Source organism: Botrytis sinoallii, assembly GCF_014898435.1.
Source record: "Botrytis sinoallii strain Bc 23 chromosome Unknown BSIN_037, whole genome shotgun sequence".
Taxonomy (NCBI): domain Eukaryota; kingdom Fungi; phylum Ascomycota; class Leotiomycetes; order Helotiales; family Sclerotiniaceae; genus Botrytis; species Botrytis sinoallii.
In genome coordinates this window covers 55,960-68,537 of record NW_024066064.1, presented here as the reverse complement: position 1 = coordinate 68,537, position 12,578 = coordinate 55,960, and the positions used below count along the sequence as shown (strand labels likewise).

At 37.3% G+C, this 12,578-nt stretch overlaps 3 protein-coding genes across 3 annotated transcripts; 2 read left to right on the top strand and 1 right to left on the bottom strand.

Moving 5' to 3' along the window:
• Positions 1-2,913: 2,913 nt before the first annotated feature.
• EAF02_011870 (uncharacterized protein) lies at positions 2,914-4,027 on the top strand (the record flags this gene model as incomplete). The annotated part of the gene is made up of 2 exons (XM_038907918.1): positions 2,914-3,254; positions 3,307-4,027. 2 exons carry the CDS (start codon positions 2,914-2,916, stop codon positions 4,025-4,027), a joined length of 1,062 nt encoding a protein of 353 aa, XP_038752263.1.
• A 4,535-nt stretch (positions 4,028-8,562) lies between these two features.
• Positions 8,563-9,970, bottom strand: EAF02_011869 (uncharacterized protein; the record flags this gene model as incomplete). The annotated part of the gene is made up of 4 exons (XM_038907917.1): positions 8,563-8,944; positions 8,993-9,432; positions 9,484-9,727; positions 9,777-9,970. The coding sequence occupies 4 exons, from the start codon at positions 9,968-9,970 to the stop codon at positions 8,563-8,565; spliced, it is 1,260 nt and encodes a 419-aa protein (XP_038752262.1).
• A 1,181-nt stretch (positions 9,971-11,151) lies between these two features.
• EAF02_011868 (uncharacterized protein) lies at positions 11,152-12,534 on the top strand (the record flags this gene model as incomplete). The annotated part of the gene is made up of 3 exons (XM_038907916.1): positions 11,152-11,275; positions 11,335-11,449; positions 11,505-12,534. 3 exons carry the CDS (start codon positions 11,152-11,154, stop codon positions 12,532-12,534), a joined length of 1,269 nt encoding a protein of 422 aa, XP_038752261.1.
• Positions 12,535-12,578: the final 44 nt, after the last annotated feature.

Below are 12,578 nucleotides of genomic sequence, written 5' to 3'. Positions count from 1 at the left end.
GATTGATCGAAAAGATTTCCATGCTGCTCTCTCATTGTCCCATCCATCCAAGTGAATTTTCAAAATAAGGACTGCCAACCAAACTATCGACACCACAGTGACCACACCCTGACTTAGTGTCGCAATAATTATTCCGATCGCATGGTTGTGGTCATGATTATCGAAAAACTCTCTTTCACAGATTCACGGATTGCAGCGATGGATGACAGAAGGGAAGATGGTGGTAAATATATATATATGGAAATGTGGACAATCGAATATAGGATAGGGGTTTTTTGGAGCCGCAAAAAAAACTTGATAGCAGGAAGATCTATCTCATCTATCTCATCTACCTTCAAGGAATATCCTTCGATATCCATTGATATTCCATTCATATCCATTCAAACACACACTTAAACCTCACAGCTTTCGTTCTCTCATCCACAATTTCCAGACATGTATGCAAGGACAACCCATACATATTCCTCTCTTCCATCCATTTGAATCTTGCCCACTCACCTGAATCTCCAATTCAAATTTAAAAAAGAAGCAAAGAAAGAAAGGCCTGAAATAAATTCACGATGGCATCAATCAAGATGATCAAACCCGGATGCTGGCAATGATACGATCCTCCTTCCAGAATCCATACTCTCCATCCATCCCATTCCGCACTTTTATTGTGCACCATCCAAACATCGTCTCCATAGACCTCGGCAGTATGGAGGACTTCCAATCATGATCCAACATCTCACGGAACCCAGCACAACCTCATTCGAACCCTTCAAACCCTTCACAAATGTTTCCGCACCAGAGACCCGAGAGACCCAAGAGACCCAACAAATTAATACATTGGTCCATATATCCACATTCACCTGCATACTGAGGTGCGCAGGAACATGTACGCTGAGGACACGTCATGTTTGTCTATTGCTGTGATCTCCTACACTTACTGCACGATAATCATTGCAGGAACATAACCAGAATCCAGATACTCTCCCGGTTACTCAGCATGCACACCAGGGACAAAATTAATCTCATTGGATTTCCCTCGCAAAGTTTCTTGGGGTTCGATGCAGACTAGAATGCAGACTTTCCAAGAACTCAAAGTATGTCACACTATCATCATTTACCGTACTCTCCTCTTCAATCGGAACGATTCTGCTACCATTATTTAGTTCAACGCCGCCGGTCGGCCGGTCCAGTTCATTGGGTCGATACTTTGGTCGTGTTTGTTTGTCTATAGATTATGCAGGCCGGAATAGCCTCAATTTAGTGCCATGTCGCGAAGATTGACCTCTCAGAGTGAGGAGAGGAAGGGAAATCAAAATAAACAAGCCACATCTTACACCTTACACGCTTATTCTATATGTAGCTACCAGGCCCAGGCCATACAACATTATATGACGATCCTTTTCGTCCAATTGACCAATCAGAAATCCAAGAAGCTATTGTAAATATTTTCCAATTGTTAGATCCCTAGTCAAAAACGTCCACTACCTCGTTGTCGCCTCGTATCTAGGAGCTGGTGGAGTATCGATCGCACTCGATATGGTTTTTACCCCTCACAACTTCACACCGAATGCTCGAGGTTCATCCCGTCTCTTGTTGGATATATTTACATGATACCTTCTTATCTAGCCATAGTACGGATATCGGCAGACAGGCTTGCTATTGTTTTTTTTGTTTTTTTGAGTTTTTCAATATCTGGAGAGCTCAACAAGGTATTCTTATTCTTATACAGCGAACGGACTCTTATCCCACTCTTTAGCAACCCCCAAGAGCCAAATGATACAAGTATCCAATATTGGATTCCCGCCTTTATATCAGCTTGTTTCTACTTCAGATAACCGAAATCATCATTACCGTCAATATAGCCGCAATAACCATCTTATTAGACTCGATGATTGAAATATAACAATCGAGGAGATAATTTCTCCAACGTTTGATGAATATTCGATCCTGATAAGCAAATCTATGAGCGCCAACATCGTGCACGAGAAACGAAGATGATAATCATGAAAAAGTTTACCCCAGATATTATTTCTCTATATCTGATGCAAACCCCCTTGTTCACATCACTTGGTCAAGCCATCAAGGAGTCAAAGACCCTGAAGTGATGGCTGACATCCTGTGCGTCGTCTGTTTACTGTCATGTCAATAATTGATATTGAGTGGATACACGCTATGACGATATTTACAATATATTGTTTGATAGTGAGAGTGATTTCAATTTGCGGATCTTCATTGGAAATCAAGAGATCAATCTATCAATCGGTCGAGCCCAAGAGAGATGATACCGCGAAATCTAATTCTAATCCACAGGAGCTTTCTCTCCACCCTGTACGGAATGTGTCCAGTATGCACATACATAGCATAGTACAGTACAGTACATAGTATAAAGAAGAGCCCTTTACCCCATCAATCGAACCCTGGAATAGGGGCAAAGGGGAGCTGCTTATGCCAGGAATTCTGACTGTTCAACGTTGGCACTGAACTCTGTTGGGTTTTGGATGCAGGAAGATGGCATGTAAGGTGAGGGGCTCCGAACCTGTTCGCGCTTACATGCATTGCATATCTGAGACTTCAACAGAATGTGATGATTGTAATTACATGAGGAAGTACTTTCTTGAAAATGTGCTTCTGCGGCACAGCAGTGCGTGAGTGAGTGATTCAAACTCTTGAATATCTATATCTAATTGTTGTGGGTGTGGTAATATGTTCCGCGAGTTGTGATCTTAGTAAAATAAAGCCAGACGAAGTTGAATTTTCACGTGACAATCGATGGGTATTGATAAATGCACACCCCAAGTACACCAAACGAGTGAGCACAAGGTTATTGATTTCAACATGTGAATTCTCAGCCTTGCGAATCCTCTCGCGTCAACCTCGACAAACTTAACTACATTACAATCTCACACATCCACCAAATTCAACATGCCGCCCGAGATCATACCATCAGATGAAGAATACGCATCATCAGAAGATGAGGACTTTGCACCAGATACTGCTCCAGCACAAGATGAATCCTCAGAGTCAGAAGCTGAAGATGAGGATTCTACAGCTGTAACGAGTAAATCCAAGAAAAAGACTACGAAAAGAAAGAGAGGCGATGATGAGGAAGCGGAAGATGCGGGGTTTGAAAATTCGGGTGATGAAGCTATTATTGAGAAAGGCCTGAAGAGGCGGAAGAAGAAGAGTAGGAAGGGCGGGAAAGAAGAGGAAGATGAGGGTGGTGAGGGAGGTTTAGTTAAGACGAGGAGTATGCGCGCTCAAGAGTATGTTTATCATTCATCATTTACAAATCTTGTTACTGATGAGCATCTATAGAAAAGTTGAGAAGAAACCCCTCGCAGATACAAAAGCCGCAACAGTAGATGTAGACGCCTTATGGGCAACCATGATATCCGGCAAACCCATCTCATCCAGTACCACCGAGCCTAAACCCTCCTCGCAAACCGCAAACACATCTACAAGTCCAAGTAATGGAAGAAAATCTCCAGAACTCCATGGAGGATCCAGAGAACGCAGTAATTTCAACGACGGACCTGATTCAATGGTTATGATAAAACGCACCTACAATTTCGCCGGAAAAGTCATCACGGAACAAAAACTCGTTCCCAAAGATTCCGCGGAAGCAAAACTCTTTCTCGCATCTCAAGAATCTGCTGCGGAGAAAGGAGAGGGAGGAAAAGAAAAGGAACTCTTCGTCAAACCCAAACGCGGTCTCAAGAAAGCTCGACGCTCAATCTTTGAACCGGTGGTGGAAAATCCCATGCCGCAAAGAACGGATCTATATTTTGGACAAGCGGCCGTAGCGAGGAATTTGACTAATAGTGCGGGTGCGACGGGTAAAGAGGCGAAGAAATTAAATACGGTAGAGAAGAGTGCGATGGATTGGGCTGGGTTTGTGGATAAAGAGGGTTATAAGGATGAATTGGATGCAGCTGGGAAGAAGAAGGGAGCATATGGAGAGAGACAAGCTTTCTTGGCGAGAGTGGAAGCTAAGAAGGTGGAGGATGAGAGGAGGGCGAGAGGATTACCTGTTTAAAGATGAGTGTATTTTTTCTTTCTAGAACGCTGATTTTGGAGTTTGGGATCTGAGGCGTTTTGGTATCATGATTGGATTCAGATGAATCCAGGGTTGGGCAAGTTTGATTGATGCTCTGATGGTCGTGGGATACGTCGATCTGATACATTGAATGTGATTTATCTATCTCTCCTCTTTGTAGGAATTTCCTCGTTGTGGGAATCTTCTCTTGGAATTTCTTCAATATCATACATACGTACATACATACATACATACATACATTAGATACCCACGAATTGAATTGAATATACAATATCTTTTCTTTAAGAAGGAAGAATAAACATATTATTTATGTATATATATAGAATTATTGATTCTGTTCTTTTGTAATGTATAGTTAATATACATTTTCTTGTTTTATATTATCTCATCTTATATTTTATAATAAGATATATATAAAATAAAAGATGAAATAAGAAATAATAAATTAGATAGATCAGATTAGATTGAACAGATAATATATCGCTTTCGATTTAGCTTAACTAAATATTCATCTGTTTATCTATTTATTTATTTATTTATTTATATATCTAGAACTTCTTCTTCTTCTTCTTCTTCTTCTTCTTCTTCTTCTTCTTTTTCTCCAGTAAAACAAAAATGAAGATGTAGATAGAATAAGCGAGTAATTGTCATGATCGAATCTGTATAAAATTATAAATGATAGAATTTTCATAGTTTAGAAGAATTAATAAAAAGTCTTTATACTACATTACACCTAGTTGATTCATTGCTAGTATCTACTCTTAAAAGTAATCTCTCTCCTCTCTCCTCTATATTACTTCAGGAAGAATATAAATGCTATAGTACCTACGATTCTAAACCCTAAACCCTAAATTCTAAATATTAATATCAATATTGAAATTCTATCTAAAGAGCTAGCTATCTATAGGTATCTATAGAAAGAAGTAATTCTTATATACTCTTAAGACTAGTCCTCTTGCTTAGAATATTATAATAGTCTAATGAATTAAGATTATTTATCTACGTTTATATACTTTATATACTCTCTCTCTCTCTTCTCTCTTCTCTCTTCTCTATTCTCTAAAGCTATAAAATACTAGAATTCAAATAGAATGAAATATTCATCTATTATCTATTTATCAGCTATACTATTATCTAGTATCTATCTATCTATTAGCAAAAGACTAATCATTTAATCTGAATATCTAGGAATTCCGAAATTTAAAAATTCAAAAATCTAGATACTAACTAAACTAAAGATATTTTACTTTTAGTATTTAGATATATTATATTAATAAAGCATTAGAGTTAGTTATTTAAGATTGTATATTCTAATATATATAAATACATAGATATGTTAAAAGATCATATATGAGTTGGTGGAAAAGCCTTAATATTATTAAGTTCTATATAGAGATACGATATATATGTGTGGACTCGATAAAGTCATATACAGGCTAATCCCGATATAGTATAATGTAATATGCGGTATAAGCACCTTTTCTAATACTCCTCCATACTAATATTGTATATCTAAAGCTATATAGTTTATCGAAAGCTATGGGGCGTTATATTATAAATCGGGATTATAATTGATTTCAATCAAACTAAGCGGTATAATCTATATCGTATAGATATATATATAGTATTTGATCATTCTAATTCGATGAATTTCGAGGGTTGCTAACAAGTACTTTGGAGCTAGCGAGTTGATTTCAATGAATACTAGAAAGCGTTTTGAGATTGTAGTTATCAAAACCACTATGGGATTAATAGATCAGATCTTATATATTCTTTCAGAAACCAATATCTTTAATTAATTTTTTAAAAAAAAAATCTTTTCTTTAGAATTATTCAATATCTAATATAAACACTTCTTTAAGAGTATAGAGATTGTATTAATAATATAATATCTACTAACTTATAGAGCCTATATCTCTATAGCTTTTTCCTTTTAATAAAAAAGTTGGGATACAGTCTTCTATATAATCACCCTAATCATATAGAATCCCTTGATCCTTACTTTTCTTTATAAGAATATAGGAGATATCATATACCTTTCTTATATAATAAAATACCAGGGCGTTTTCCTATAGAATATATTCTACAATTCTTCCTCTTTTTTTTTGAATATATCCAAAAGGGGATACAAGACTAACAATAATACCCTTGATCATCTTGGTTTTGCTGATCTCTATTATAAGAAGTATAGGAAATGGTTCTATTATCTTCTATTTAAATATAATAATATATATTCTCTTATTATTATAGTTATCCGCTCCTCCTCTATATATGATTTCAAATTGCCTCCGATTCCCTTTGGGATTTCCGGCTCCCTACACTCAATGTCTTCGGGTCCTTATAAACCCTCCGGCTCCCTATATACTCTCCCTCCCCCTCGATTACTAGTATAATTATTGTTAATATAAAAGATCGAAATCAAAATCATATAAAAACAATAATCGAAAAGAAAGACAATCGATCTATACTTAGTAATATATATTGATTTGTTAAAACAGAATATATTATACAAATTATAGGTAAGTGAAAAAATATCAAAATCGAAAGGAGATAAAATTGAGAGCTGAGATATTATAAAATAGCGGAACTGATAAGCAAAATAAATTAAATATTATAAAAACTAATATTAAATAAAATAATAATTTAATGATTATTATACTTATTAGATTATAAGTGTAGATGATTGGAAAACTATTGAAGAAATGGGGGGGATGGTGGGAAAATTTCTGAAACAAAAAAAATCTTTATTAAATCAATGGGTTTTTATAATTCTCCTATAAACTATATCCAAGCATTCTTAACTTCAAGGTTTTCTATAGATAACCCTCAATTGTATAAAGTTTAATCGATTTGTAAGGTATTATTGATTATTTATACCACATTATTACCATCAATATAAAGCTTACAAGAATCGAGACGAAAAAAAGAATCGAAAGATAGGAAATCAAGAAAATCGTATTGTAACTAGGATTCTCGAGTTGTTGAAAGAAGATAAGAGTAAATGGTAATCGTTTGCCAGAGCTTCATCGCCCTCTTCAACCCTATAAGTTGGATTACTATAATACTACACACCTGAGTATTTCATATAATCTTTATTGTAATAGTGCTATACACTTTACAATATTACATAAAATGCCAGAATTTTATAATAATACCAAAATCAGATTTATTCATTGAACGGAGCCACACTCCCCCAATCGCTCAATCGTATTAGATTAAATACCACCTGAATATTTTTTGGATTTGATTATATTTATAAAGACAATAGCCTTTGGATTTGATGAAGTCATTATTGTTTATTATAATATTAATTAAGTAATTCCGGAAGACTAATCCTAGTGTTACGCGAATCCGAGCTTATAATCTGTTAGAAGATTATATATGAGTTGGTGGAAAAGCCTTAATATTATTAAGTTCTATATAGAGATACGATATATATGTATGGACTCGACAGAGTCACATGCGGGCTAATCCCGATACAGTATAATGTGATATGCGGTATAAGCACCTTTTCTAATAAGATATATATATATATAATTCATTCATTTTATTCTTATTCTTATTCTTATATATTTTAAAAATCAAGTAAGTATTTAGCTTCACTCAGAAACTTATAAAAAGATAAGAAGAGAGTCGCTTAGAAGAAAAGAGTAAAAGAGTAAAAGAGTAAAAGAGTAAAAGAGTAAAAGAGTAAAAGAGTAAAAGAGTAAAAGAGTAAAAGAGTAAAAGAGTAAAAGAGTAAAAGAGTAAAAGAGTAAAAGAGTAAAAGAGTAAAAGAGTAAAAGAGTAAAAGAGTAAAAGAGTAAAAGAGTAAAAGAGTAAAAGAGTAAAAGAGTAAAAGAGTAAAAGAGTAAAAGAGTAAAAGAGTAAAAGAGTAAAAGAGAGAAAATCCGAAAGGAAAGGAGAGGAAAGGAAAAAAGATAAAAGTAAATAAGTAATATCTTATATGAATATAATATATACGATATATATACTATCCACAGCCACTCAACACCTCAATATCCCATCCAGCTTTCACAGAGAAATCAAACAATAATATATATACCTACCTAGGTAATATAGTAAAAGACTACCCAACTTACTGGATACCACGCAAAAAGTCGGAAAGAAATTCTTCACAGACATATCTATCGAATCGAATCAAATCAAATCTCAAGAAATATATTCTCAGTATTTATAAGCAAGCCTATGAATAGTCCATTCATCCATCCATCCATCCATTCATTCATTCCTTCCCCCTCTTCTATTCACAACCAAATTTAACCTAACCTAACCTACTAATCCATCCATCCATCCATCCGTCTGGGTATTTCGCATAAAAGTAGAGATGAGAATATCTGATATGAAAAATGCCTATCCCGCCCACCCTGACCTTGTAAACACCACTCACTCCATGAGTCATTAATAATCCATGCTACGCTGTCCATCCATATACATTCATACCTTTAGCCATACCTTCAAATCCTATGTAGACCAAAATTCCTACCTCTAAATACCAGGTACACACGTAAACTTCATCTCCTCGTGCTACCATAGAAGACTACATTCCAAACCTTGGCAAATAAATTGGCGATTAATCCTGTAGTCGCCAAAACAATAAAGATATTAAAAACTTCCCACCAATGTTTTGGTCTAACTTCCGTCTCAATAAATTCTTCCACAGTCCCTTTTTCTGAAGTCACGTTGGCGGGAAATCGACCAGTAGTCATGTATTGCTCCATCAAAGCATCCTTCTCGTACCATCTCTCTCGTAACCATACTTCAAATTTTTCGGCATTATCTAGAGGTATATCGGCAATTTTGAATCGACGCCAAAAGAGATTTACAGATTTTGGTGGTCGCCCCTCGATATATGAAGAGGTCAAAGTAAAGTAATCCTGACCAAACTTTCCTCTCCTGAAAATTGTTAGAATGAATCGTCTATCATGAAGAAGTCATACTTACGGAACACCTTCGTAGGCCATTGTGCAATCATATACATAGTCCACGGTCTTTTTAAGCTCATTTAAACAGAAAAATGAACCAGTACTTCTTGGAAGAAGAGTATGCTCCATATCCTTAACGCCTATTTTTGCCGCCCATTTTGCACTCGCCTCCCTTCGATTATCACTTGCATTTGTACCCTCGGGGAATAATAGAAGCCACATGGGATCGAGTTCCGAAGCTCCCGGGCGTTTCTCTTGAAGTTGTTTGAATCGATGGGCCATTACTGGTCGATCTTTTTCCATCTTCCTGGACATAAAAATAAAATTGAAGAACTGCATTCCCCATCCAATAATTGGAACCCATTTTAAAGAGTCTTTTGCAATAATATAAATATAACCGTGTGTTTGAGGTTGATTGGTGTAAGCCACCCACCAGAGGTAGAGCCAATCTGTATAGAGCTATGAAACGTTTAGTACGATGAGCTTAACGCATTCCTAGCTTGTGCATACCTGATGATTCGCAATCATAATCAATCTTTCTGGAAAATCGCATTCTGCTCTTCCATCCGCAGTTTTTCGCAATTGTCCTGCTACTGACGCATCACCACTTATTCTAACCACTGTTGGACTCCACCATTGGGTCATCGTCGTTATTAAAAGTCCAAATGATTGTTTCGTGAGTGCCATCCATGAATAATATATATCTCGATTTATCCAATATAAAGGTACGCCGATAAGTTGTGTAGCTTGGATCCTTGTGTCGGTTTAGCAGGATATCTCGAATCTCATCCAGCAAAACTTACGTAGAACAACAAGCCCAGAAATAAGTCGCGAAACTCAACAGTCTGCCAATTTGTGCGACCGATCCATGCCTAACCTCACCAGATGGATGATCTCCTTCTTCCAAAGCCTTTTCCTTCGTTCCTCCTCCAAAATCCGGTACAGGCGCCGGCATGGTTGGAGCCTTGTTCCTTTGCTTTAGGTTTTGGTCGGCCATGATTATTTGATGAATGGAAACACCAGATTTTTCCTTTGAATGTGTTGATGGAGAAGGAAGGTAAGCTCTGAGGTTTAAATATGCACAATGAGGCTCTCGTGGAAAAAGGATATGACAAGGCAGATTTGTCGTGTGCTCGGGAAGGCGGGAAGGCTAGAGGGATGGAAGGCTATTTCGTACTACTGGCAGCTATGGTAGTTTGCTTTGGTGGGGTGGATTAGGTTCTGGTTGGATGTTGCCGGAAGCTTTTTCTTAAGAAAGAAAGTATAAAAGCATATATGAAGATTGATTTGAAGTGAATATTAAATGATCTTATTGAAATCCTTCATTTTTGAGTATGTTTGGGGATATATCATATATATATATATATCAGAGATGATATATATTCGTGGTTGTCGAGCTGTGAGGGGAGGGATCAATATATGTACCTAGTACGTACTACTCGTACCTCATGAAGTAAATAGCATGTGAGTGATGTATGGAGTGAAGTGAGTGAGTGAAGTGAGTGAAGTAAGCTATGGTAATAAAAGCTTTGCGTAGGTACCTAGCAGTAGGTAGAGCCTTGCTCAAACCTTGGACGTAAGCGGACATAATAGAATCGTATGCACAGACCATCTCTTGATTTTTGGAGTACTGAAGGAGGGAGTTCTCGAGGGAGTGAAGCTTGTTTCGATAAGAGAGATACGGTCACGTGCGCGTATGGGTAGCTGGAGGTATGCTTTTTGACTTTCTTCGAATCACCATCGTGAGAATTGTCATCCAAACCTCGAGGAAAATATAAACCTACAAAATACTTACAAAACAACCAAAATTAATATGAAAGTCTCCTTCCAATGAGAGTGACGAGATAGCTATCTATCTATCTGTCTACGATCTATTCATGAATAAAGCTCCATCACCGTCAAGTCATTGTGCTCTTATTATTAATCAATTACTTGAAACAAAACCTAGAAACTTCATCGGCATCAACCCTTGGCCAAATCAATCGATATCCAACGAATTCTCGACCTCTCCACCAACAATGTCAATGGTACCCCTCTTGTGTTAGTCAGTCCTTTGCTCTACCTACCTACCATTCAAGGGAAGCTTCATAGACAGCTTTTTGTGTAAGATCATCTCGGCACTTGGGTCAGTCTGTACAACGAAATCACTAGAATCTCTCACCGTTCTTCAAATTCAACATGTTTCCAAGGGTGTTGCCCAAATTTCGCTCCATACAAATTAGATCTTTTAGCAACACAACACCAAGATCGGAAATCTTAGATATTAAAAGTTTGCCGGATAGAATCGTTCCTCGATATCATCGTAAGTTCCCAAGTGCGTCACTGTACCTTGATACAAATATTCACATGAAAAATTTGCAGGTTCACAAGAGAGTGATCTCCTTTCTTTACAATGGCCCTCACCACCTCGAAACCTTTTAATCATAAAGAAGGATCGTTCCCCGACCGTTGCTGAGGCTCTCCTTGAATATGTTAAGTTTGTAAAACCCATCTCCATCTAGAAATTAATCTCTCAGCTAACTAGGTGCCAGACATATACACTCAAATTACAGCAACACATCTCTCATCTTCGAGCAAAAGGTGGCCGAGAGTATACACAATTCTTTGGCATTTCCAATATACAATACTGATCTTCCATCCCTCTTACCATCCAAAGTTGATATGGTAACAACACTCGGTGGAGATGGAACCATTTTACATGCATCTTCCCTTTTCAGCACAACTCGTCATGTTCCTCCAATTCTTTCCTTCAGCATGGGTACTCTAGGGTTCTTGGGAGAATGGAAGTTTGCTGAATATAAAAGAGCCTTTCGAGAGGTCTACATGTCGGGTGCTGCTGCTGGATCTCACCTCTTTCAAGACGAGATGCATCCTCACATCCAAACATCTACTTCAGATAAGATTGACGATATGTCTGGCTGGTCAAATATGAGAGGCAAGTCCATGGGTTCAACAAGGAGTTCGAAGGTACTTCTCAGAAATAGATTAAAGGTAGAGGTCTTTGACGCTTATGGAAAAAGTGCTCACGAGAGTGCAGAAGGCGATGTGCATGCCATGAATGAAGTTATTATTCATCGGGGGAAAGAAGCACATTTAGCCATTATTGAAGTTTTTGTCAATAATCAATTCTTGACTGAGGCTGTTGCAGATGGTATGATCATTTCCACACCAACAGGAAGTACGGCATATAGTTTGAGTTCTGGTGGCAGTATCATTCACCCTCTCGTCAGTAGCCTCCTTTTGACGCCGATCTGTCCAAGAAGTCTTTCATTTAGACCTCTTGTTGTACCTGCAAATACACCAATAAAACTTCGATTGAGCGATAAAAATAGAGGAAGAGAATTGGAAGTTAGTATTGATGGACAAAGACGAAGTATTGGAGTTGGCGTCGGCATGGAAGTAAGAGTTCAAGGCGAGGAAATGGTAAAAGGCAGCAGCGAGTGGGGTGGGGGCGTTCCTTGTGTTATGAGAGGGGCCAAAAGTGGCATGAAGGATGACGATGGGTGGGTTGGAGGCTTGAATGGGCTGCTGAAGTTCAATCATCCTTTTGGCGAAGAATAATGTCCGAGATCGATTGAATGGTGGCTATCAAATTTATCACTGGG